The sequence below is a fragment of the Acinonyx jubatus genome, chromosome B4 (genome assembly GCF_027475565.1).
Source record: "Acinonyx jubatus isolate Ajub_Pintada_27869175 chromosome B4, VMU_Ajub_asm_v1.0, whole genome shotgun sequence".
NCBI classification, from domain to species: Eukaryota; Metazoa; Chordata; class Mammalia; order Carnivora; family Felidae; genus Acinonyx; species Acinonyx jubatus.
This window is the reverse complement of record NC_069387.1, coordinates 62,169,019-62,195,009: the sequence shown is the minus strand read 5'-3', so window position 1 is coordinate 62,195,009 and position 25,991 is coordinate 62,169,019. Positions and strand designations below refer to the sequence as shown.

The window sequence follows — 25,991 nt, the reverse complement described above, 5'->3', positions numbered from 1 at the left end:
CATTTTGCTTCCATGAGTTCATAGTGGCATCCTTTCCCCTTTGACATTCTGGGACTGACTGACCTGTGTAGTTGTGGGTCTGGGTCCAGAGCGTAGGGCGTAAGTGGTGATTCATTATGCTTGAGAAGGGAACTGTGTGTATGCTTTAGAAAGTTAATTTCAAACTTAAGATGCTTGGAATGGTAAGGAGATTTTGCAGAAAAATAAAGTTTAATAATTTCTTTATGACTGGATTAAGATGATATTTGTTTTGTTTTGATTTTGTTTCTTAGGTCTGGCAGATGGTTAGATAACTTTAAATAATTAAAGGGAGGTTTTTAGGTTATTGATAGTTTGAATTATCTTTGGTACTTTTCCTTCATCATTCTTAGCAATCCATGATTATCCATAAGAGAAATTAATATTCTCTTTTTAAATTATTACATTAAGTTCAATTTTGTTTTAACTAATTGAAGATTTATGTTACGATTTTTAAAAATTTTTATTTGAGGGAGAGAGAGGGTGTGGGGAAGGGCAGAGAGAGAGAGAGAGAGAGAGAGAAGCTTAAGCAGGCTCCATGCTCAGTGTGGTGCCCTGAGAAGGGGCTCAATCACATGAGCCTGGGATCATGACCTGAGCCGAAATCGAGAGTTGGATAGTCAACCCACTGAGCCACCCAGGCGCCCCAAGATTTATTTTAACATACATAAATTGGTGTGCCTTTTATGTAGGCCATCTTGTATGGAGCCCTATAATAAAAATATTTTTTTGTGTGTAAAATTAATAGCACTAAAGACTAAATTATAGGTAAGTCCACTATTTTACTATGTCTGTATCTTTGCTGTCTGAAAGGTGCTATTTTCAAGGCTAGTTCTGTAGAGATTAAAATTTGGTCTTGTGTATAATATAGCTGATTTTTGGGGTGCCTGGGTGGCTAAGTGTCCGACTCTTGATTTTGGCTCAGGTCATGGTCTCATGGTTCATGGGTTTGAGCCCCATGTAGGGCTCTGTGCTGACAGTGCAGAGCCTGCTGGGGATTTTGTCTCTGTCTGTCTGCGCCCCTCCCCCTGCTTGCATTCTCTCTTTCTCTCTCTCTCTAAAATAAATAAATAAATGTTTAAAAATATATAGCTGATTTTCTTTTTGCAAAGATTAGTCTAATAAAATCATTCTGAACTACTGACAGGTTGGACCATATTCTTAGATCACTTATTCAGTTTTTCAACAGCCTATAAATTTTTATGGCTAATAATATAATAAATGACTGGGATAAAAGATGGTGCTTAGTCCAGAGCTTGTGTAACCTAATTAAAAACAAGTTAAGACAAAAACTCAAGGCATACCCCCCCTTTCTGTCTCTCTTTCTCAAATTTTGTTTTTACCCCCCCCCCCCCCCAAAAAAATGGAAATCCTAAGTGGAATTGTCTTTTTCAGACCTTTGTTGAATCAAAACTAATGAAAGAAGAGCTTATAGTATGTCAAGTTCATGGCTTCATTAAATTTCAATTGTATTATAGGCAGTGTAGAACATGTTGGTTTATTCTTTGTGTTATAATGCTTCTGTGAACCAATTTAGTTTTATGTTAAAACTGGGATGAAGGGAGGGTATGGTGGGGCAAAAAGGGAGAGGAGAAATTGAAGGGAAGAAAGTTACACGTCTTTGTAGTTTGCATTTCTTTATTATATATTATGTATATATAAGCATATGATATTATAAGTGAGTATTTACATTCAGTATTCAGCTGGGGTAATTAGAGAGCTTCACTTTCCCTATCAAAACCCTGTTGTAGTATGTCAGCTTGTTTCTTTCAGAAGCGTTTTGCTAACTATTGAAGATGGCTGGAAAGAATAGGAACAAAATGATTAATTAGGTATTTTGATAGAAATAAACAGCTGAGAAATTTCCTGAGGTTTTACAAAAATATTTGAAGGCTGATGTCCTTTTCCCTATTATTGTATTTATAAGTGGTAATTATTTTAGAAGGGTTAGACAAAAATTAGCAATATTTCAAATATGGTAGTATGTGCAGGATAGTAGTAGCCAGTGAAAGAAAATAAACAGGAGAAGCAGTCTACCTGAAGGACAGTAGAATTTCACCTGTTGTAAACTCAGCATTAGGCATTATGAACTGTATGATTTTTATGATATTAAAGTACATTAACATAGTTTCATTTAGACTACCTGGTATTTAGTCTACGGATGCATACTTGATTCCTCGATCATTTTTCTGTCATATAAACTCAGAAGCTTGATTTAATGAAATGTTTTCTGCTTAAATTTGCTTTACGAGTTAAAGAGAAACTTACATTTCTTACACATTTTCCCTTCCCCAGTTTGCTATTTATAATTGTAAGATTTTCCATTTTTGCTGAGTATCATGTTTAGCAGTGAAGGGCTTAGCCTTGCATGCTCTGTAAAGCTGAATTAAAGCCATCTTTTCAATACTGCTACATTAGCATTGTTTTCCTCTATCTTAGCTGCCATTTACTTGAAGAACATGGTGACACAGTACTGGCCTGACCGAGAACCTCCACCAGGGGAAGCGGTATTTCCATTCAACATTCATGAAAATGATCGCCAGCAAATACGTGATAACATTGTGGAAGGAATAATTCGGTCTCCAGATTTAGTGAGGTACATTATACTATATATGATTAGTAGCAGGCACAAAATACTTGGATGGGAGAGGTTGGATTTAATCATCCGCTTCAAGTTCGTATTTCTAAAGAGGTAAAGTAATGAAGGTGGGCACTCAAAAAATATTGTTTTACTTATTTGTCTTTGCATTTGTAATTATTTGCCTCAGAATATTTTGCAAAAGATTTAGTTGCCATAATTAGCCACAAAGAGTTAAGGCAAAAATCATACTTACCTAAGATTATATAAATCCTTGCTATTTAAATAATCTGTGTTCTTAGTTATGGTTTCTTTACGTTTTACTATCTGTTTCTGCCACTTCCCCCACCCTGATACAGGGAAATTGACTTCTGGGAATTTTAACCTACCACTTTTCTTTATACTTTACCTATCTTTTTACTCATTTTTTATGAACTAAGTATCTTTTCCTTTGGAGAAGACAGGATAGAGTAGGTATAAGCTAGAAGATTGGCTCTGGTTTTTATTTTTTATTGTTTTTAAATTTATTTTATTTAAAAAAATTTTTTATTTGAGAGAGAACATGAGCAAGGGTGGGGCGGGGAGAGAGGAAGAATCCCAAGCAGGCTCCATGCTGTCAGTGCAGAGCCCGACGTGGGGCTCAAACTCATGAACCATGAGATCATGACCTGAGTTGAAATCAAGAGTCAGATGCTCAACCCACTGAGCCACCCAGGAGCCCCTGGTTTTTAAAATTCAGGTTAGAGGGGCAACTGGGTAGCTTAGTGGGTTGAGCGTCCAGCTCTTGATTTCTCAGTTCAGGTCATGACCTCGCAATTTGTGGGATTGAGCCCTGCATTGGGCTCCAGGTTGATGGCATGGAGCCTGCTTGGGATTCTCTCTCTCCCTCTCTCTCTGCCCCTCTGTGGTGTGTGCACTCTCTCTCTCAAAAGAATAAATAAACAAACAAACATAAAAAAAATAAAATTCAGATTGGATGCTATAGAGCAGCACTGTCCAAGAGACCTTTTTGTGATGATGGAAATCTATAGCCATGGCATGACTGTTGAGTACTTGAAATGTGGCTACTGTAACTGAGGAATTGAATTTTTCATCTAATTTTGGTTAAAGTGTTAACATAGAGCTAGTGGCTTCCCCTATTGCACAGCAGAGCTCTTGGGTCATAAAAATTTTGCAATTTTAAAAAAGGAAAAATAGATTTTTTTTCAATGTGAGCTTGTAATTAAGTTTCTGTTGAAAAGGGAGGAGGGAAATAGGTGAACCTGAGGTAGGGGAATGAAACTGTTTAATGTTAAGAGATGAGATATAGTTTTATCCCCAAGTGTCTCATGTACATTATGTCATAAGCAGTAGTAGGTGAAAAACGTGGGAGGAGAACAAAAGGAAGGAGAGTAAACATTGAACTCCTCTTTGTGTAGTTATTTTGTTAAGAGGAGAAAGTAGGCATATTGATTAAAGACAATCACCATTATTCTCAGTGGGGTGCCCAAACGCCAGTCTGGCAGTGGTTCCCCTATGCTACTGTCATGTGTTTGTGTCTTGTCAGATCTTTACATTTCCTCTCTGAATTGTGTGACCTTTCCACACAGTAATGGAAGAAAGGATGGCTGCTCACTGCCATTCTTGGTGTGGTTGGAATAAGAAAGGGTTGATGGGGGAGGGTCACCTGAAGGTGAAATTTAGAAAAATGAAAAGTTTCAGTTTTATTTCACACAAATATGACCTATTTATTGTTTAGGAACAACTGGTGGTGGTGCAAGAGGAGACTTTTATCTTTGTTATGAGGCAGTTGCTTTATGTCCTTAAGGCTTAATTGTAATCACTTTTGAAGAACTGTTTTCAAAGTTTAAGAGTATTGCAAAGGAAATTTTTCAAATGGATTTTGTAACATAAAGTAAAGGTATTATTTTGTGGGTTTCATTTCAGAGAATCCTAGTTATTGGCTATTCAACTGAACACACAGTTTTTTTTCCTAACCATTTGCAAATGACCACATAAGGACATATTGTTTGTTTGTAGAAGAAAAATGTTTTCCTTATTTTTTTTTCAATCTCAATACAGTAGGGATCCCATTGGAGAAATAATTACCGACTTAAATGTTATGAGGTCACATCTTTTATCACTTAACTTTGTGGTGTTATTAAAGAGAATTCTCTCGGGGCACGTGGGTGACTCAGTGGGTTGAGCGTCCACCTTCGGCTCAGGTCATGATCTCATGGTTCGTGGGTTCAAACCCTGCATCAAGCTCTGTGTTGACAGAGCCTGGATATTGCTTCAGATTCTGTGTCTCTCTCTCTCTGCCTCTCCTTCACTCACACTCTGTGTCTCTCTCTCTTAAAAATAAATAAAACATTAAAAAAAAATTAAAGAAAATTCTGTTTCATGACTTTCTTACTGCCTTTTTCTTCATTTCTTTGCAAATAACTCTTAGCTTTCATCTTCAAGAATTGCCTGCTAATAGTTTCTTATTCTTAAAGTAAAGAAATTATTATCTCAGGAAGCTTTGATAGGAGCAGCATACTGTGTTGGCTATTAACTGATAATGGATGCTTCAAGGTTTTGGCTCACAGAGATGCTTCCCATGGTTATGACGGCCTCTGTTTTACCTACTTTGACTATTTTTAGACTTTTTCCAGTTGAAATTATACAATACTTTATTTGTTTTGTTTTGTTTTCCCCTTAGGATATAATAACCAAAAGCTGGAAAATTTTGCAGAGCTGAGGTGGATTTGTTGTCTGTTTTTTTTTTTTTTTGGCAAAAATTTAAATGAATTTTTATTTTTAATTTCTTGTTTTTCCCCAAAGCTGTATTTAGGATAATCCTGTTTGAAAGTTTTCATTCATTTTAGGAAATTACCTATTTTGTTTGTTTTCGTAAGTAAAGATACTGAGGAGGTTTTCCTTTATAGGACTGTTGTTTTTTTCCCCCTACCCCAGATATGTAACTATATAATATAGGTAAATAGGAGTTAGAGTGTTGTTATGAAAATTATTAGAGGTGTTTGAAACCTGATATTTATAACTACTTAGATTTTGGACTTTTTTCCCTCACCTTATAGAGTCCAGTTAACAATGTGTCTCCGTGCCATCATTAAATATGATTTCCCTGGTCACTGGCCGGCGGTAGTCGACAAGATAGACTATTACTTGCAATCACAGAGCAGTGGAAGCTGGCTTGGCAGTTTATTATGTCTGTATCAACTGGTGAAGACATATGAGTAAGTTGATTTCTGTTGGCTGAAGATACCAGTCTTGTGTTACTTAGAAAGGATTAAATTGCATAGAGAGATCTGCTCTATGGGTGTTCTGCAGAATCAGGTTAGTTTGGGAAATGTTAGGTTAAGCACAAACATGTTTATTTACTACAGTTATTCAAAAAACCTTTAATCTGCTATTGTACATTGCTAATCTCTAAGGCAGTGATAAGATATGCAGTGTTTCTTGAATTTGTCAGTTTCAGAGGCCCACTTATTAACAGCTTTCCTTGGAAACTCTCATATAGAGGTACTTTAACATTTGTGTTCAGGTGAGTGCATTGTTAAGTAAACCAAACATTTAACTTTTTGGATGCAAGATGTTGAAGTTTCTTTGCTAGTAACCTTCTTTTCGATAAAAGTTGCTTGGGAGATAGGAGACTAGTGTCACATTTAATAGCATTGCTTTCTGGTTTCTAAGAGGATTGCTTCCTTCTTAGGTATGCAGAGTCCTATAGTTAAAAACTAGTTAGTTCAGACTCTGTAGAGTCTTTAGAAGATATTTTAAATTGTGAGCAATTGAAATGATCTAAGAACACCTAAGTTTGCAAGCTATTTTAGCTTCTCAGTTTAACGTATTATAAGAAGAAATGTTTTTTCCCCACATTATAATAGGATTGTCCATTTAAAAAGGCATATCAACTTGTATTTTATAGGAAGAGTTGTGGTATGAAGAAAATTTAGTAGAAAAATTCATTTAGGAAATTTGCTAAATAGTCTAGAATGCTTTTAAATCAATTTAAATCTTTCTAGAAAGATTTTAGTTTCGCTGCCTAAAACAGGGATGTGGTCTTTCAAAGTTTCTTCCAAGTTTATTCTAACAGTCCAAACAAAATGTTAGCCAGTGTTTGGAATGTTTTGTTAGCTTTATCTAGTTTAAAAAATATTTTTTGTTCATTATTTATAGCTCTTTTGTAGGGGGGGAAATGATTTTTTTGTCTTTTTGTCTTTGCTCATGTAGATATAAGAAAGCAGAGGAAAGAGAGCCTCTTATAGCAGCAATGCAAATATTTCTGCCTCGTATTCAGCAACAAATCATGCAGCTCCTTCCTGATTCCTCACATTATTCTGTTTTACTACAGAAACAGATTCTGAAAATCTTTTATGCACTTGTTCAGGTAAGTTTCTACTGCAGAAGAAAAATATAGGGTCTTGTAAATATGACATATGGAAAGTGCTTAATAAGTGTCAGTTATTAAAAATTATTGTATATTCTCACATGTATTTATTTATTTTTTAAAAATGTTTTATTTATTGAGGTTGGGATGAGGGGAACAGAGAGAGGAGAGAGAGAATCCCAAGCAAGCTCTGCACCGTCAGCATGGAGCCTGACGCAGGGCTTGATCTCACAAAACTGGGATCATGACCTGATCCGAAATCAAGAGTTGGACCCTTAACTGACTGAGTCACCCTGGTGCCCCTCACATGTATTTCTTAAAAAAGCAAAAAACAAAAACAACCTCATGAGAGAATAGGCTCACAGAAATTAACTTAGTCATCCAAGGTTATCTTAGTGTCAGAGCTCAGAGTCACTGACTATACCTTTCACTCCAGTGTCTGAAGTGCTGGGTAAGGAAGAACCAGGGTAATTAACTGCCCCTAAATTACTTGCTTAATCTGTCAGCATTCTGCCTACTGATAAATTAGGATTATGGGAGAAGAGGAAGGAAAAGAAGAGGGTCCCTCTTTTACTGGGAAATCATACTGGTGATAGTTTCTTTGCAATTTGACCCAATTTAAAGCTAACAAAAAAGATTTGGTATCTCATTTTTCTTCACTTAAACTACTTCCTTTTTCTTATCTGAAAGCTATAAAGAATATTAATATGAGAGTCTAAAACATAATTAGAAGGGGACAGAGATGGAATGTTTTAAATATAAAAATATTTTAAATTTAATCCTTGAAAGATTTAGATAAATTATTTAGATCTGGGTGGAGGAAGAATAATTTTCAGGCTCTAAAGTGTTTGAAGATGAATGAGTCATATCTCTGTTAGCATGCCTTTTTTTTTTTTTAAAGTTTATTTATTTTGAGAGAGTGAGCGTGGGGTGGAAAAGGGGCATAGAGAGAGAGAGAATCCTAAGCAGGCTCCACACTCAGCGTGGAGCCCGACACAGGGCTTGATCTCATGACTGAGATCATGACCTGAGCCAAAATCAAGAATCATATGCTTGACCAACTGAGCCACCTAGACTCCTCTAACATGACTTTTTAGTTAGTCATGGCAAGAGGGTAGTGTTGTTGAGCTAGAGAGCCAAGATAGTTGGTTTTGTTCTTGGCTCCATATGCCACTTAATTAAGTACTTTTGTAGTATTTCAGAATATTTCACTTTAATAACAATTTATATTTTTAGATGAATATTTTAAACTTAAAAAAATTTTTTAATGTTTTTATTTATTTTTGAGAGAGAGACAGAGTGAGTGAGTGAGGGAGGGGCAGAGAGAGAGAGGGAGACATAGAATCTGAAGCAAGCTCCAGGCTCTGAACTGTCAGCACAGAGCCCAACATGGGGCTTGAACTCACGAGCTATGAGATCATGACCTGAGTCGCTTAACTGACTGAGCCACCCAGGCACTCCAGCATCTCTTAAACTTTTAATAGAGAATGATCTGATGTAGGGTTTTTTTCTTTTTCTTTTTTTTTTTCCAGCTTAGCCTTTTGTGGGGAGATGGAAGGGAGGAGGAAGTGTATCTGAAAAGAGAGAAGAAACTAGGATACTTGGAAACTATATTCTGCCCCCCCACCCCTGCCCTTTTTTAAAACTAATAGAGAAGGAAGATATATGGTACCTTTGGCTATTTATTAAAACACTGTTCAGAAATTTTCCTTGAGAGAAGCACTCTACTCTGAGGGAAATATTTTTTATTCCGTGAGATGTTCTGCTGTTAGATAGAGGAACATCCCATTTATACAGAGGCTGGACTTCCCTTTCCCATCTAAAGAAGCATAGTAGGAATCAGGAAGTAAGAGGCTGATGAAATGATTTTCCTAAAGCCTCCACCTCTGTTTGATTTGCTAAAGAGGCCAAAGTCTAGAATGTTTTCTCTCAACATTTGCTGCTACAAACCTAAAAAAACCAATGCAAACCTCAACATTTTTAATCACTTTGGTAATCTATTTTATGCTACTACAGTAATATGCTCCCTCTGGGAATCCTGGAAGCAAAAATTCAGGCAGCTTTAAGAGGTACCATACAAGGATAATGTATGGAGAAAGTTAATGTCTGATAATTTGGGAAGAGGCAGAAAAATGTATTTTAAGGAGTATGATACAATTAAGTTGACTTTGTCTAAGTAGCATTTATTAAACGTTGTGTACAGGGCATGTGGATATTCCATACATGCTTCAGAATTCAGTTTGTCCAGAAGTGAACTCCTCGTCACTCTCCCACTAATGCTGAATCCGCTCCTCCTCTGCTCCCTATCTCAGGCCCAAACCATTCCCCGTTGCACTTAAGCTGGGAACTTCCTAACATGGCTTATAAAACCCTTCTGGCTCCACCTTATCTTTTACCATTCTTACCTTTGTACTTTACACTCTAGCCATACCGAAATTCTTTCAGCTTCATGAGAACGTCATGCCTTCAGCCTCTGAAATGCTGTACAAAAATACAGGAACACTCTTGTCCTTTATGCCCTGGGCAGTTTGTGCTCTTTCTCCCGGTCTCAGCTTGTGTATCACTTCTAGAAAGATGTCCCTGATCCCACCAGCCTGGATGAGGCGATCCTTCCATGTGTGCCTTTAACAATGTTGTACTGTTTTTTATCTGGATTATATATCATACCATATTGTAATTCCTTGTTTATATGTGTGTTTTCCCTAACTAGAGTGTAAGCATTGTGAGGACAGAGACTGCCTCTTACCTGTCACTGTGATCTTGACGTGTAGAGGTTTTGAAAATGCATGGATGCAGAGGCACTGTGCCTTGCCTCCTGTAACTCACAGTGTGGTTATGTTATAGAGTAGCTATGGTGTTATGCTGCAGCGTAAAGTAATTGAACAAAGTGTGTCATGAGGTAAAGATTTTCATTTAAGTGGTTAAAATGAGTTCTCACCACAAATAAGGTAATTGTGTGAGGTGATGGAGGTGTTAACCTTATTTTGGTAATCAAAAAAAATATATATATGTGCATCAGATAATCACATTGTGTATCTTAAGCTTACACAATGGTATATGTCAATTATATCTCAATAAAGCTGGGGAAAAAAGTGGTTAAAAGGAAAAGCTTGATACACAAAGGGGCAAATGGTAAAAATCACTTATCTAGAATCTCATGCTGAATAAATGAGACCTTACTGTAATAAAGTTCTTTTTTTTTCATTTAAAAAGGTTGCAGAGAAACAATTCATGGCATGTATACTTCTAGATTTTCAAAATTTTAGTTTATGTATATATGCTTATATCTAAGTTAAATTTACATTGAACCATATGAAATTACCATTTTCATGGTCAAATGTTAACCATTGGATGTATTTCAGCCTTCCAATATAGGTGAAATTGTGGCTTTTTTCGGAGGGGAAGAATTATTGTTTGATGACATCGTTCTTTTGCTTTCAGTATGCATTGCCTCTTCAACTGGTGACTAACCAGACCATGACAGCGTGGATGGAGATCTTTCGAACTATTATTGACAGGACAGTTCCTCCTGTAAGGAAGGGCTTCTGTTCTTCAGAAAAAGTGGGAAAACTTGGGTTTGGGATATTTGTGGTGGGCCAATTGATTATCTTAGCCTGCTATTTGTAAAAACAATTACTATTCTCATAAAAATAGTAGTACTTATTTTTATAAAGTTCAGATAAGCAAAATTAATAAAATATATTTAATCCTACTAAAGACGATAAGAACCATTTTTTTTTTTAATTTTTAAAACTAAGTTTATTTTGAAGGAGAGAAACCATTTTTAAAACTTGGTATTTATTTTTCTGGCCTTTTTTTCCCTCTGGATCTATATATGGCCACATTTTATTTATAAAAATGGCATAGGTAGGTACTGTTTTGAAATTCATTTTTCATTTAAAATCTCTTGTAAATATTTTTTATTATGAATGTTTTTATATTGTCATTTTTGTTGAATGCTTCATTTGCTGGACATTTAGGTGGCTTCAGGGTGTTGGTGTTTTAACTATAAGGATGTATGTAGTTAAATTTTTATGTATATACACTATTATTTTCTTTGGATAAACTCCTAGAAGTGTTTAAGACTTTGACAGATCTTACAAAATGCTCTCTAGAAACATTGTCCTGGATTATACTTTATTAAGTAGGGACTGAGAATGTCTGTCATGTTAAATTCTAAGGTTGCCAGTTTGGTAGATGAAAGACGGTGTCTCTTTTTTTTTAAATTTTTTAAAAACATTTATTTATTTATTTATTTATTTATTTATTTATTTATTTATTTATTTTATTTATTTTAACGTTTATTTATTTTTGAGACAGAGAGAGACAGAGCATGAATGGGGGAGGGTCAGAGAGAGGGAGACACAGAATCCGAAACAGGCTCCAGGCTCTGAGCTGTCAGCACAGAGCCCGACGCGGGGCTCAAACCCAGGAACTGTTGAGATCATGACCTGAGTCGAAGTCAGCTGCTTAACCAATTGAGCCACCCAGGCGCGCCCCCCCCCCCCTTGTTTTTCTTTATTTTAGTTCTTTTTTTTTTTTTTAACATTGACAGTGTATCATTTTTATCTGTAATAACAGTGATGCTGTATTTCACTAGTCAACCTAATAACTAGTCAAAATAACTAAATTAAATTACACATTTTTAAACGTAAGCTTGTCTTCAAATATGCAGTATTCTTTATTTTATCCATATCTTGCGACAGACTATATTGAGGTTTAATTTATATACAAAATATACAAAATTTAGGTAACAGATCAGTGAATTTTGACAAACATTTACCTGCATCACTATTTCCCAGATCAAGATATCAAACCTTTCTGTCATCCCAGAGTTTCCTCAAGGGACATGGTGTTGTGTATTTTGTTTTACATTTATTTGGGCCTTTTGAAGGTAGGAGATAAATGTGAACAATAGCATTAGTTACTTGAAATTTGCTTTGCTTATTTAATTCCTACCTAGCAATCGTAAGTAAGAATTTGCATTTGTATGGCAACCTTAACTCACTATAATATTAATTTATAATAAGATTTATTTTGCTTTTGTTATTTACATAAACCCCTTTACCATGCAGGAATTTAATCTGGGTGTTTTTGTCCCCTTAGGAGACTCTGCAGATTGATGAGGATGATAGACCAGAACTAGTCTGGTGGAAGTGTAAGAAATGGGCACTACATATTGTAGCTCGTCTCTTTGAACGGTAATTCTGTTTACTAGATTTGTGATCTTATGGTCAGTACCTCAGTACTGAATATAATAAAGCTCGATAGGTCCCTTGATGCTTCACAGTATATCACTGTTAGCCTTGTTTTTTATTTTTGAGAGAGCGAGAGAGCGAGCGAGCGAGTAGGGGGAGGGGCAAAGAGAGGGCAGGATACAGAATCTGAAGCAGGCTCCAGGCTCCAAGCTGTCAGCACAGAGCCCGACTCAGGGCTGAAACTCAAGAACCATGAGATCATGACCTGAGCCAAAGTCAGATGCTTAACCAACTGAGTCACCCAGGTGCCCCTCACTGTTAGTCTTTAAAGCCACAGTGGGCAAAAAGAAGTCACCCTTTGTTTTAAGGTAGGCCTAACTGTGATTATTGGCTTTGAGATTATAATGATGTGGACAGTCTTCTCTGGTCTTTCTGTTCTTCTATAAAAAAAGAATGGGCATGACATTTTTTTAGTTCATTGGAAATACCTAGGAATTGTACAAGAAGGTGCATGGCTACTTAGTTCCATAAGAAAGTTAGTGAAATTTAATTATTGATGCATTTTTTGAAAAAGAAAAAAGAGTCATATATAATATTTTTATTTGTAATATTTGCCCTTTAGGAACTCTTGGTTAAGTAGGTGGAAGCTTCTGTCTGAAATTTTAAGTATGGCCCAGAATCTAAGTACAAGCTTATTATGATTTCATCTTGGGGCTTGTGGAAAAGGGGCAAGTGTTAGTTTTCTGCCCATATAGCATAGATCTTTCAACAAGGGATGGTATTTAAGCTAGTGAGCATGCTCTTGTTTTAAAAATTTACAGCATTTAATCATTTTCTCTTTGTGTTTTAAGATATGGAAGCCCAGGAAATGTCACAAAAGAATACTTTGAATTTTCTGAATTCTTTTTGAAAACCTATGCAGTGGGAATTCAGCAGGTAATAAACATATGCTTTTTAAATAGAAGGACAGTTACTCCTGAAAATAGTTGTCATTTCTGTTCATTTAAAAGTAGATTATGAACATATTAATACATTATATATTTATAGGGGATAAAATGGCAGATCTGGGAATCTAATATAGTGCAATCAGTTTTAGAACCAAACGTCCTAGGGCAGCTTCCATAAGAAGTGTCCTTCCAAACTCCTAGATGCTAGATTCAAAGCTTTTAAGTTTATTGATACTGATGTCACAGTGACCAGTGCTTAGATTGGGTTCTTCTGTTAACTCTTGGACCTCTTATGGGTTTCTTATTCTCTGTTCATTTGATCTCCCCTTTGTTCTAAACTTTTATATCAGAAGATTTATGTAATGAATTGATTGATTTCAAGAGAGATTGAGCTCAGAAATTAAGATCTTTGGTTGAGAACTTAACACATTTTTGTGGAAGTTGAGGAACCATTCTCTACAGTGCAAATTAGGAGTTCTTGAGAAATAATCCAAGTTGATATTAATATTTAAAACGTACAGAGGACATTTGGGCATGAAGATTGGTTGATCTGTATTGCCATTTGAATCACATTTTTGTTTATATTTCAACAAATAAAATTTAATAACTATTCAAGCACTGGCTGTTTCAGGACTACAGTGAGGAAGCAAAGATTAATCAGACATAGTAAAAGGCTTTAATGATATAGAGGGTGTTTCTAGATTTTTATAAATCTATGCATATTAGTCTTCTTTATTGTCAGTGATATCAAGCTAACTGCCTCAAACCTGTCATCATAGATGGAGTACTTCCTTTTATAGATGATCGTTTTGTCTACTATCATTTTATAGATTATCATTTCTAAAAAGTACCTTGCAACAATTCAGGAAAGCTATGGCTGTAATTTTCTCACAAATTATTTTGTTGGCCCACAAGACAGTCTGTAGGGAATATTAGTGAATAACGAATAAAATTATCTGTTCAGCCGTTCAGTATGGAAACTAGGATAATCAGGAAGCCAGGCAGTTCTGTCTTCTGTTATTTCCACTGCAGTTAAACTCATTAACCATCTTGAAGTTGATACCTTCTTGAAGTGTGTTTGGCCGAGTTTTTCCAGTGTCATGTAAATGTGTGTATGTTTTGTATGTACATACACATTCAGATTTGATGGCGTTGCATCCATGTCATAAACTATTTGTACGTTGGTTATTTAAGATATATATTCCTAGTATTTAAAAATTATTTTCTTATTTAAAAACTGTTGTCTCCTTTGCTGTTGTTTCTTTGGGTGAGCCAAACTGTCTAGGAAGACCCATGTTCCATAGCATCCCCTTTTGGCCTGCATTGCAGAAAGGGCATCTAGGCGACGGTGGGACTTCTTACAATGCTTATAAACCTAATTTTACATAACTTGAGCTGAATTTATGTTCTGAGTTCATCAATTCTGTACATGTTTTGAAAGAACTCTCTTTATTTATTTAGCAGTTTAGGTTTAAGCTTGCTATCCTGAAGTGCTCTGGGATCAGGAATTGGAAGATTTGGATTTTGTTGTAGTGCTACCTCTGATGGGCAGGTCCTTGGGATAGTCATAAGCCACTTTGGGCATGGTTCCTTCCTTAGAAACAATTTAAAAAAAAAAACAAAAACTTTTCAGTTTTGTGTTATATTTACAAAGACTTTCTGTGGTGTGGGATTATAAAATAAAATTCTTCGGTATTTTCTTCTAGGCATTCTATGTTTTCGTTTTTGTTGTTGAAATAGTTCCCCATCTGGAATTAATTTTGGGATGGAGTTTAGTTAGGGAGCCAATTTATTTTTTTTTTCGTCGGGCTAATCAGTTGTCCTGATACTGTTTTCTGGATAACTTATTATTTTCTCTTCCAATTTGAAATGCAGCTTTATCAAATAATTAAAATCTGTTAATGGTATCTCTTGCTGTATACATGTTTTCAGTGTTCATTTTGTGAAGTCTGTTATTATTTCTCTTAACCGGAGTCTTAACTTATTTGAAGAGCTTAGTTACATGGAATAGAACATAGACTTGTGACTTGTTCTGCGTTGTTCCACAGGTTAGAAGTAGGACAAAAGGCTGGAAATCCCAGTGAGACGTCCTTTAGTTCAGTATAACTTGGATCCATCTAATTAAAACTGCCCACAAGTTTTCTCACAAAATATTAGTTTCTCTAAAAATCAGTTTATTTTTATTTTTGTGGATTCTGGGTTTTATGTCATGCCTAAAATGCCCCTCCCTTTAACCTTAAAATTATTTATGTTCTCCTATACTTTCTTTCCCATTTACCTGTAGGTACTACTAAAAATTTTAGACCAATATAGACAGAAAGAGTATGTAGCCCCCCGTGTTCTTCAGCAAGCATTCAACTATCTCAATCAAGGGATTGTTCATTCTGTCACCTGGAAGCAGATGAAGCCACACATACAGGTCAGTGTCAGGGAATAGCTCTCCAAAATTATTCTCTGGTTAAGTTAGGTTTTCTAGACACTAATGCTGTATGTCATATTTAATATATTTTTATTTCTATTAATTTCAAATGTGTGCAGTCTTATATTTGATAGGAGGGGCTTGGAAATTTAAGTATGTGAGAAGAGCGAAGCTTTCAAGTTTAATAGAGTTTAAGACCTGGATTCATTTGGTCTTTCTTGGAGTCTCATGTGGCCTCAGTTTCTCCTCTGTTCAGTTGGCTAGTGTTTTTCTATCCTTCTTATCTTCTTTTTTTTAATGTTTTTATTTATTTTTGAAAGAGAGACAGCAAGAGTGGAGGAGGGGCAGAGAGAGAGAGAGGGAGACATAGAATCTGAAGCAGGCTCCAGGCTCTGAGCTGTCAGCACAGAGCCCAACGCGGGGCTCGACCTCACGAACCATGAGATCATGACCTGAGCCAAAGTCAGACGCTCAACTGACTGAGCCACCCAGGCGCCCCTCTATCCCTCTCATCTAAAGGTCACTAGGATCAGATGTGGTATTGTATGCAGTAGCATTTTTAAAAGAGTCACCAGGTCTGTACTAAGGTAGTATTATTTTGCAGTAGATGAAGCCTGAAGCATGATCATTTTCCTTTGTAGATAGAAGCTAATGAGGTTTTTATTTTTCTTTTTGGCTTAAGTTCTGTAGCAGAAGTTATAGTTTTCTGGTTTTATATCAATTGTTTACTTAAAGATAGAATTCAGCCTCATTATTTAAAGAACAAATGAGAATCAAAAATTATGAGCCATTAATGAATAAATTCTTATATGTATGTAGATAATTTTAGGTAATTCAGGGATGTTAGGAACTGAATTTTTTTTTTTCTCTCAAACTGTGAACTCTTAAATTCTGTAATCTCTGTGATAGTTCCTAAAAAGGAAAACACATTTCTTTACTTTGCCTTTGGTGTCCAGGATGGAATTTGCTTAGTATTACCTTATTACTGGTTTTATAAATATAATATCTTTTGTTTTCTGTAGACCTCTTAATAATATTTGTCTAATCCTGTTGATCAAATAGTGATAATTTCTTTGCAGTTAATAATGGTACTGATTTCATTTTATATACTATGTTCTTATAAAGTAAGAGTGGATTTTTTTTCTTGATGCCTTTGGCCTTACTTTTACATAGCCATTGTATAGGAATAAGAAAAGTCCAGTCTCTTGGTTGAATTTTTTTCTCCCAGAATTTAATTTGGAATAAGTGAGAATAGATGATCCTATTTCTACATATATAATTGTTAAATGGGCTTAGTAGAGCATTAGCAGCAGATATGATTTTTTTTCTGACTGAAACCTGCATTTCTAGAGTAGGAAATTCGGTTTTTGAAAGTGGAAGAGGAAAAGAAATTTTAATATTGCTGGCACGTTGACATTTAGGACCAAAATGGAAATGTAAGAATGTTCACAATAAGAAATACAATAATAAATATAATCTTGGCTTGATAATTATCTCTCTTCCTTAAAGAATTAAGGTGTGTTTAATATTGATCTGTTAGTAAAACTTTATTATCCCTGCTTTTGCTTCCAAGAATAGCATTTCCATTCATCTCTTTATATTTTAATCAGTTGTTTAAAAATAATCTTAAGTTTAATTCTGTCTGCCCCACACCCCCAGGCTCTTGCTTTCCTGCTTTCCCCTCAGCCAACACAGGCTGAACACAAAGATTAACAGTTTGGAAAACGAACATCAGAAAGGCTATCAGTAAATACATTATTAATATTCCCCAAATTTGAATAGCCTATAGCCATTTGTTGTTTTGTTTTTTCTCTTCTTAGAATATCTCTGAAGATGTGATTTTTTCTGTGATGTGTTATAAAGATGAGGATGAAGAACTGTGGCAAGAAGATCCATATGAATATATAAGAATGAAATTTGGTAATCGAGATGATTTTATTCCTCATTAGTCTCTTGATATGTAGAGTAATATAACTTAATTTATATTTTTAAGCAGATTTTATTGCTGTATTAAATTCCCAAAGTTCTGCTTTACATGATAAACTCTGAAGAGTTTGATGTTCTCTTGAGCCAGTGGACTTGAGGCCTTTGCGTGTAGAAGATGGAAAGCTGTTTTGTTCACCCCTCTTAGGGGTGCTGAAGCAGTCATGGAGCCAGCTACAACACTTTCTGTTTTGATGCTGATCTGGAGGGACCATCCCTATCTCTACCTTTGGGAATACCCATTTGTAGATTGGGTTGTTCTTAGTCTGGATCGTTTGGATTTCTGCATATTTTAGGAGCATTCCAATTTAGTATGCTTCTTTATCTTAGTGGCTAAGTATTCCAGAAGAGAGTGAGATTACCACTGTGTGGTCCCATTCTCTGGAGGTTCTTTTTTGCTTGGATCTTTCTGGAAGTTATTGAGTTGTGTAGGTTGCCTGAGTTCATTCCCTTTTACCCTGGTTTAAATGAGTTGCTTCATGGAATACTGTCACTTAACATAGCAAAATGTTGTTTGAATACCTGTTTCTCCTGCAGCTTAGAGCCATTTGAGGGCAGGGACTTTATCTTGTTTATTTGCTTTATGTTGCATTCTCCATCCCTCCCACACCTCTCCATTCCTCTACTAGTATTTGGCTCTAGTCTACCTTCAGTAAATGTTGAAATAAATAATTGATAAAATTAGCCCTGCCCAAGTCATGATGAAGATAGTGACAACACGGTGCTTTTCCCTTGTTCGGCCAGGTGTCTCTCGCTACTTGAGTTCAGTCTGCTGGTATAGATGCTAAATTATTGGGTTATATTGTTTTTACAGTGCTTTGTACTTAGTATTGTTTGGTCTATTGAGTGAGGGAGTGCCTCTTGTCTTGGAGACAAAGTATGGGAAAAGCAAATGAATGAGAAACAGTATTTCCCATCTGCTTTATCCCTCCATTCTACCATTTCCTTTTGAAAGTCATTTCACATATGCATGATTTATTTCTCCTTCCTAACGCTTTTGTTTTCTGGAACAGAGTGATTAGCCTATCTTTCTTCTGTCTTCTTCAAGATATTCTTTTAGTGTTTAGTTTTTCTTTAATACCTGTGTGTTTTTCTAATGTGCAGAGTATTTGTTTAGTGTTCAGGAAGCTATCATTATTTCACTTTTCATGTTGAATGAGATAGTATCCCAGTTTTTAGAAATATAATACTTAAGAGCTGTGAGTGTTGATTGATAGAATTTACATTTTATTGATTAAAATAATATGGACAATTCAAGACTAACTGAAGTATTTTTTGAAAAATAATCTTTTGTGTACTAGAACATAGTGCCTACTATTTTTTTACTTTTGGATATATTGGATGCATATATTTTGGATACATATATTTTACTTTTGGATAGCTATAGGAAAGAATAATTACAGAATCATGTAATTTTCTTTTTACATTTTTGTCATTTATAGTTATTTACATGAACAAATTATTCTTATCTAAATGCATTGACTGATACTAATAATGTTTTTAGATTTGGTAAAAAATTATGAGAGCTCACAGGTTCTTGATGTTACGACAGTATGGGTGTGACGCTGGCTTGGTCACTTATTTCTAAATTTTATTAAAAATTTTTTTAATGTTTATTTATTTTTGAGAGAAGGAGACAGAGGATGAGCAGGGGAGGGGCAGAGAGAGAGGGAGACACAGAATCTGAAGCAGGCTCCAGGCTCTGAGCTGTCAGCACAGAGCCGGATGCCGGGCTGGAACTCATGAGCTGTGAGATTATGACCTGAGCCAAAGTCAGACGCTCAACCGACTGAGCCACCCAGGTGCCCCACTTGGCCACTTATTGTGTGACTGTGGGCAAGTTACTTACCCTCTCTGAGATGCAGTGTTTTCAGCTATAAAATCAGCAATGCTAATAGTGTTGGGAAGATTAAGCAGGATAATAGTTTATTAACTTATTTAACTGCTTAGAGTAGAATATTAGATGGTTGTAAAATCTTAGCATAGTGCCTGCCAAAGAAGTAAGTGCCTGGTACAGTAGGTAATCTCATTAGTATAGTGCCTGGCACTCAATAAGTGATAGTTATTAGTATTATTACATTTGTATTTTATATTTTGGCAAAGACTTAGATTTTTTTTTTTATATATTGAAATATGGGCATATAAGATACTTTTCAAGTTTTCAGATTTTTATCTATAACTACCTATTCTGAAATTTGTGAAATTTTTCTTGACATTAAACAGTGTGTTTTAAATAGGTGTGTATTCAATAAATGCCCATTGAATACCTGCTAAATCTACCTGTTGACAGAGCTGAGCTCTGGCCTAGCAGTCCATCAAGGCTTTTACACTTGTGGTTCCTTGGCTTGGAGAGCTTTCTCTTTAGTATTCCATGTAGAGTTTTCTCCCTCATTCATTCAATTTCTGCTTAAGTGTTGCCCTAACAGAATTAAAGATGGTTTCCCTGACACCCCATTTCCCTCACTCTCCATACTCCATCACTCTCTTTCTCCTTATCCTGTTGTAAATTTGTTCTGAGCCTGACTTATTATGTGTGTATATGTGTATAATTGGTTTCTTTTTTTTCCACCATGTGAGCTCTGTGAGGGCCCTGTTTGTTTGATCTTTGTGTCCCCAGAGCCTAGAACAGTGCTGGCACATAGTAAGCACTAAATAAATTATTGTTGTTTTTTGATAGAAAGCACTTTTCCTGTGAAACAGATATGCCAGCCATGTATTATCCTCTTTAATATGCTTATTTAAAAGGACAGCCTACAGAGTTTGATAAATAATTGTTGTGCATGGGAGCACTGATACACCTTTAACTTTTTTTATGCTATAAACCAGTGTCATATGTGGACTGTTTTATTTTTTTGTTTTGGAATAGTGGTCAGTCAGGTTTAAAATCTATAATAAGTAATTGTATTTTTACTAATGTGGTTTAACCTTTTAAAATCTTAGATATTTTTGAAGATTATGCTTCTCCCACCACAGCAGCCCAGACTCTCTTATATACTGCTGCAAAGAAAAGAAAAGAGGTATGCAGTAATTCTTTTTAAATCCAAGATGGAGAGGTGCACTGTGTGGATTTGACACTCTTGTTATACCCCTAGTATTTGACAAATTATATTATTCATTATAACCTATCACTTTAGGAATATTTTTCTGTCCTAGTAAGGGAAAAGGGTTGTTTTCTTAATTATAATTGCTTGATAAAACACAGTAAAATGGCTTTAGTTTTGAAAATTTGTACATCCTATTTAATACTATAGCAGTTGGGCAGTGAAAGCTCACGTAGACTAAAACAGATTCTTCTGTTTCTGTAGGTGTTACCAAAAATGATGGCATTCTGTTATCAAATCCTGACAGACCCGAACTTTGACCCTAGGAAGAAAGATGGAGCCCTGCATGTGATTGGTTCCCTTGCTGATATTTTATTGAAGGTTCAACTACTCAAAATATAATTTACTTGAGCATAGGCAAATGAGAGGATATGACAGTTATGAATAATTTAAAACTTGTGACTGCTTCTGCATAATTGATTTGACTGTAAACATCCTTTTCTCTGTCACCTGTTTCTTTGATTAAAACAAAAATTTTACTTTGTCAGTTTTTCAGCATGAAACTGTTGCTAAATTAAAAAAGGATGCAATATGACTTCAGTGTTATTGCTGCAAAAGTCAAAAGTCAATCAGTATCAAATTATTTTGTAAGGTACTATTTCTTGTTTTAAAACATACAATATGTAGGTCAAATAATTTTATAAAATTACACATAGAAGTATACACTAAGCATAAGTCATAATAAACACTTTATTTGGTTGTGATTTTTATATATGAAAAAGGCATTGATAAGTTAAAACTTCATATCTATCTCCTAACAGAAGAGTTTATTCAAGGACCAAATGGAGTTGTTGCTACAGAATCATGTATTTCCACTATTATTGTCTAACCTGGGATATCTTCGAGCTAGAGTAAGTTTTCCATATTTCCATTGTGTTTCTTAAAATGTTCATTTGTGGGGCACCTGGCTGGCTTAGTTAGAGGAGCATATGATTCTTGATCTTGGGGTTGTGAGATCAAGCTTCACGATGGGTATAGGGATTATTAAGAAAAATAAACTTTTCTTTTTTTTTTAAGAAAAATAAACTTTAAAAAATGGTCATTTGTAAGATATTTTTTGAACTAAATGTTTTTGGATAAATTGACCTTTTACCATGTATTGGAACAAAATGAAGTCAGACTGTCCCTTATGGTCACATAAGCTGAATAAAGAACAAACTAATAAATAAAGGATTTATGGATTTTAATTCCAGCTGCTTTAAATTTTCACTCTAGCCCCACTTGCTGCATTCATAAAACATGGAGTGAGAGGGATAATGTTATAGCAATAGTAACAATGTAAATTTGTAAACTGATTAATTTTCAGTGTCCAAAACAGCCTGAAATTCTAGTTTGGCTAAAACCTTAATTAGTACAGATAGTATATTAGGTCGATATGCCTTAGAAAAATGGGGAAGATAATAATTCACATAAACTTATTTGTGTTCTAAGTGTATATGACTTCTAGAATCAATATCTTTTATGGAGAAATAAAAATAGAACTTTAATTTGAGAGCCTAGTGTTTATCTTTATAATTACATCAACACAAAAAATGTCTTGCTATAAAGAACATACGTTAACAATGTCTTACACACTAAAGCCTTTTTATAAACAGATGGCAACATTCACTGGAGAAGTATTTGGGCACATGTAGATTAGAGGTATGGAGGGCATACAAGTGTTTTTATAGGTAGGCTGTAACCTTTGACAGTCTGTGTGAATTGTAATTCTCTTGCTAAAAGTCTTTTAGCAGTAAAACAAATTACCGTTAATTGTGTTTTATGTACATGGAGAATTAAAGTAATAATATGATTCTGTGGTCTAATAGTTTAAAGTTTGGTAATCTATATAAGATTTAAAATTCTTCATACCTTATATGAGCAAAAAAGTTTTCTAAGTCCTTACATGAGTAAGGGAAAATAATATTTCATTTGTTTGCTGGGAAGGCCAGCAAATGAAAGTTAAACGTTGGTTTGTAGTAGCTCTTACGTATAAATAACACATTAGTTATGACTCATAATATTTATTAAGCATAAACAGGATTTCTTTTTTCAGAGACGCTTCAGTTAGGCCCATTTTCTTTTCCCTGTGAAAAATTGCGTATAGATAATTTAGAAGTAACAACTGCCTTTTTAAATAAAAAGAGTGGGAAGTCCAGAAGTTAAAAACTATGGGTAATATGCTACCCTCCAAAAACAAACAGTACTTGGTAGAGTTAATGATATTTTACTAAGAAGTTCTTATGTGCATGACTTTATTATAGAATGCCACAATCCTAACAGTTTCCTACTTAATTTCTTCTTATAGTCCTGTTGGGTACTTCATGCGTTTAGTTCTTTGAAGTTTCATAATGAGCTCAATCTGAGAAATGCAGTCGAACTGGCAAAGAAGAGCCTGATTGAAGATAAGGAGATGCCTGTCAAAGTTGAAGCTGCCCTTGCTCTTCAGTCATTAATTTCTAACCAGACACAAGGTAAAGCCAAAAATATCTTTTAAAGGGTTTATGTTATTTTATTTTTTGAAATCCTTTCTTCTTATCCTTAAGGATGATTTCTCTGAGTCTTCAGGTGCAAGGTTTAGATTTCTGAGCTTTTGTTCCCTCAGAATTTTATAGCAGTTTATCCTTGCCCTTTTCAGGAGTTCCTGTTGACTGGTCTCCAGAAAAATTTTGGATTAGGAAATAAGTTGATAGTTATTGGCCCCTGGGGTAGGCTGGGAATCAGGAGACCTGGTGTCTAATTTTGATGGTGCTACTAGGTTGCTGTGTAAGCCTGTGTAGAGGCATACCATCTGTCAAGGGTTAGCTTTCCATATATTTAAATTCAGGGGATTGAACTAAATGGCCTCAAGAGACCTTTCAGCTCTAGGACTCTGATTCTACTAGTTCTGAAAGTAGCAAGTGGAATTTCTGGTGAGTGATAACACAGATAACTCGTTTGTTTGTTCAGAAGAATATTCTGTTCAAAGTTCAAGTAAACCTTGGGAAGTAAATTCAGTTTTATGAAGTACATGAATCTAATTTACTTCTGTTCAACAGTGTTTCAGTGGGAAGACTGAATATTGTACAAGGACGTGTGGGAGGAGGTATTTGGCATAGTTTTTATGTACATGATTTTTTATACTTATATCTTGATATATACATGTTCTGTAAGTCATCCTGATGATAGAACATTTGTATAATTAGAATTTCTCAATGAAGGGTCTTGGCATTTTGGGCAGGACAGTTCTTTCCTCTGTAGGATTGATTACCTCTAATTAAGGGGAAGTGGATGTGTTAGTGAAGATTATTTTGGTATAGCTTTTAAAAAATTTTTTTTATTTTGAGAGAAACAGAGAATGTGCTGTGGGGAGGGACAGAGAGAGAGGGAGACAAAGAATCCCAAGCAGGCTCTGTGCTTCAGTGCAGAGCCTGATGCGGGACTTGAACTCACAAACTGTGAGATCATGACCTGAGCCGAAACCAAGAGTCAGACGCTTAACTGACTGAACCACCCAGGTGCCCTGGTACAGCTTTGTATCTTATACCATAAAGCAAGTATCTGTCAAAAGCCTATTACCCTGTGTCACTTAACCTTGTGACCAAGTTAATTCCTATCGCCAATTTTGAATACCTAATTTTTTTACTCATTTTGTTTGTTTTATTGCATTAGCTAAGGAATATATGAAGCCACACGTAAGGCCTATCATGCAGGAGCTGTTGCACATTGTTAGAGAGACAGAAAATGATGATGTTACTAATGTTATCCAGAAGATGATATGTGAATATAGTCAAGAAGTAGCTTCAATTGCTGTTGATATGACCCAACATTTGGTAAGAATGGGCAAAGTTTTATGTTAGTTTGAAAGTAAATTCAGCCTTGAATAATAAAAATAAAAGCCTTGACTAATCTAAGTAAATTGAATTCCAAAATTTGGAGTTCAGTTTTATATGTAATTGAAATGTTAATATAAAAATGTTTGCTCTAGTAATTCTGACAGTTGTTAATTTCTATATTTAATTAGACTTAAATCTAATAACATTGGGATCATTTCATCTGTAATATTCTGAGATTTTACAATGATGTACTTCGTGAGCTTTTTAAATTTTCATTTTGTGGGTTTTGAATCTGGAAACTCATTTCCTTCAGTTTTGGGCAATTTTTGCATTACTTATTTGATTAATTTCTCCCTACCATTTTTTTTTTTTTCTATTCTATAGTTCTGATAAGGAATATTGGATCAGGACCGAGTCTTTAATTTTCTTACCTTTTTTTCTCTTGTCTTCCATGTCTATCTGTCTTTTTTGTTTCATTTTCTAGGTGATTTCTTAATTTTGTCTTCTACCTTCTATCAAATTTTTCACTTGACTATTGCTAGATTTCAGTTTTCTTAGACTTTGGGTTTATTTGTTTAATGACAACCAGAAGTTAAATAATAGCTAATTGTTATAACTAATGTATATTCCACTCTAGTGACTAGATAAGGAAAAATTGGCTGTACTTAAAACATGATAGTCTATCATTGATTTACTTGGTAAAGTGTGTAACTTATGTTTGAGCAATGCTGACGTCTAGATGAGTGCTACTGCCCTTTTATTAACTTACAACAACAACGAGGGGTAGGTATAACATTACTAATTGTTGAATATGTTTACGTTATGTTCATAGGCTGAGATATTTGGCAAAGTCCTTCAAAGTGATGAATATGAAGAAATCGAAGACAAAACAGTAATGGCGATGGGAATTTTACATACTATTGATACTATCTTGACAGTTGTAGAAGATCATAAAGAGGTGGAATTTGTGTTTTATTATGTCATTATAGTACCATTAACTGAAATTTATATGATCAATGGGCATGACTTTAAAGTTGCTATTTAGGGGCATCTGGGTGGCTCAGTTGATTAAGTGTCTGACTCTTGGTTTTGGCTCAGGTCATGATCCATGGTTCATGAGTTCGAGCCCCATGTCAGCTGTGCTGACAGCTGCAGAGCCTGCTTGGGATTCTTTGTCTCCCTCTCTCTCTTTGTGCCTTCTCTGCTCTCTCTCTCTCTCTCAAAATAAATAAATGTTAAAATTGCTATTATATATGTTGTTAGATTTTAAAAACTACCTTCAAATTTTCAAAGGCCATATTAAAATGATTGAGGGGGGAAATATTACATGTTGTTGTAAGGTATATAGGACATCTCTGTATTATTAAACTGAGTTTAGTTCATCACATCTGTGTTCCAGGCTAGATTTTGGGGGAATATCAAATTGAATAAGACATGAACTCTGCCTTTTGGAACCCACAGTCTAGTCTTCTTGTAGAGAGTGATAGCCATTCAATCACAGTGGCAGATATTAAGTAGTGGAACAAAATTCAAATGTAACAAATATCATGAGAATGGAAGGGAAGAAGAACTTAAAACATC

At 35.1% G+C, this 25,991-nt stretch overlaps 1 protein-coding gene across 2 annotated transcripts in view; it reads left to right on the top strand.

Moving 5' to 3' along the window:
• Window positions 1-25,991, top strand: part of IPO8 (importin 8) — an 84,161-nt gene that overhangs the window by 10,670 nt on the left and 47,500 nt on the right. For both annotated transcript variants that reach the window (XM_027035835.2, XM_053226106.1), the window contains exons 3-16: window positions 2,458-2,614; window positions 5,656-5,814; window positions 6,812-6,968; window positions 10,410-10,499; window positions 12,075-12,169; window positions 13,018-13,102; window positions 15,398-15,532; window positions 17,353-17,452; window positions 20,456-20,532; window positions 20,821-20,937; window positions 21,378-21,467; window positions 22,904-23,069; window positions 24,247-24,407; window positions 25,243-25,368. In XM_027035835.2, the coding sequence (XP_026891636.1) occupies window positions 2,458-2,614; window positions 5,656-5,814; window positions 6,812-6,968; window positions 10,410-10,499; window positions 12,075-12,169; window positions 13,018-13,102; window positions 15,398-15,532; window positions 17,353-17,452; window positions 20,456-20,532; window positions 20,821-20,937; window positions 21,378-21,467; window positions 22,904-23,069; window positions 24,247-24,407; window positions 25,243-25,368 (1,715 nt within the window). The remainder of the gene's footprint in view (window positions 1-2,457; window positions 2,615-5,655; window positions 5,815-6,811; window positions 6,969-10,409; window positions 10,500-12,074; window positions 12,170-13,017; window positions 13,103-15,397; window positions 15,533-17,352; window positions 17,453-20,455; window positions 20,533-20,820; window positions 20,938-21,377; window positions 21,468-22,903; window positions 23,070-24,246; window positions 24,408-25,242; window positions 25,369-25,991) is intronic.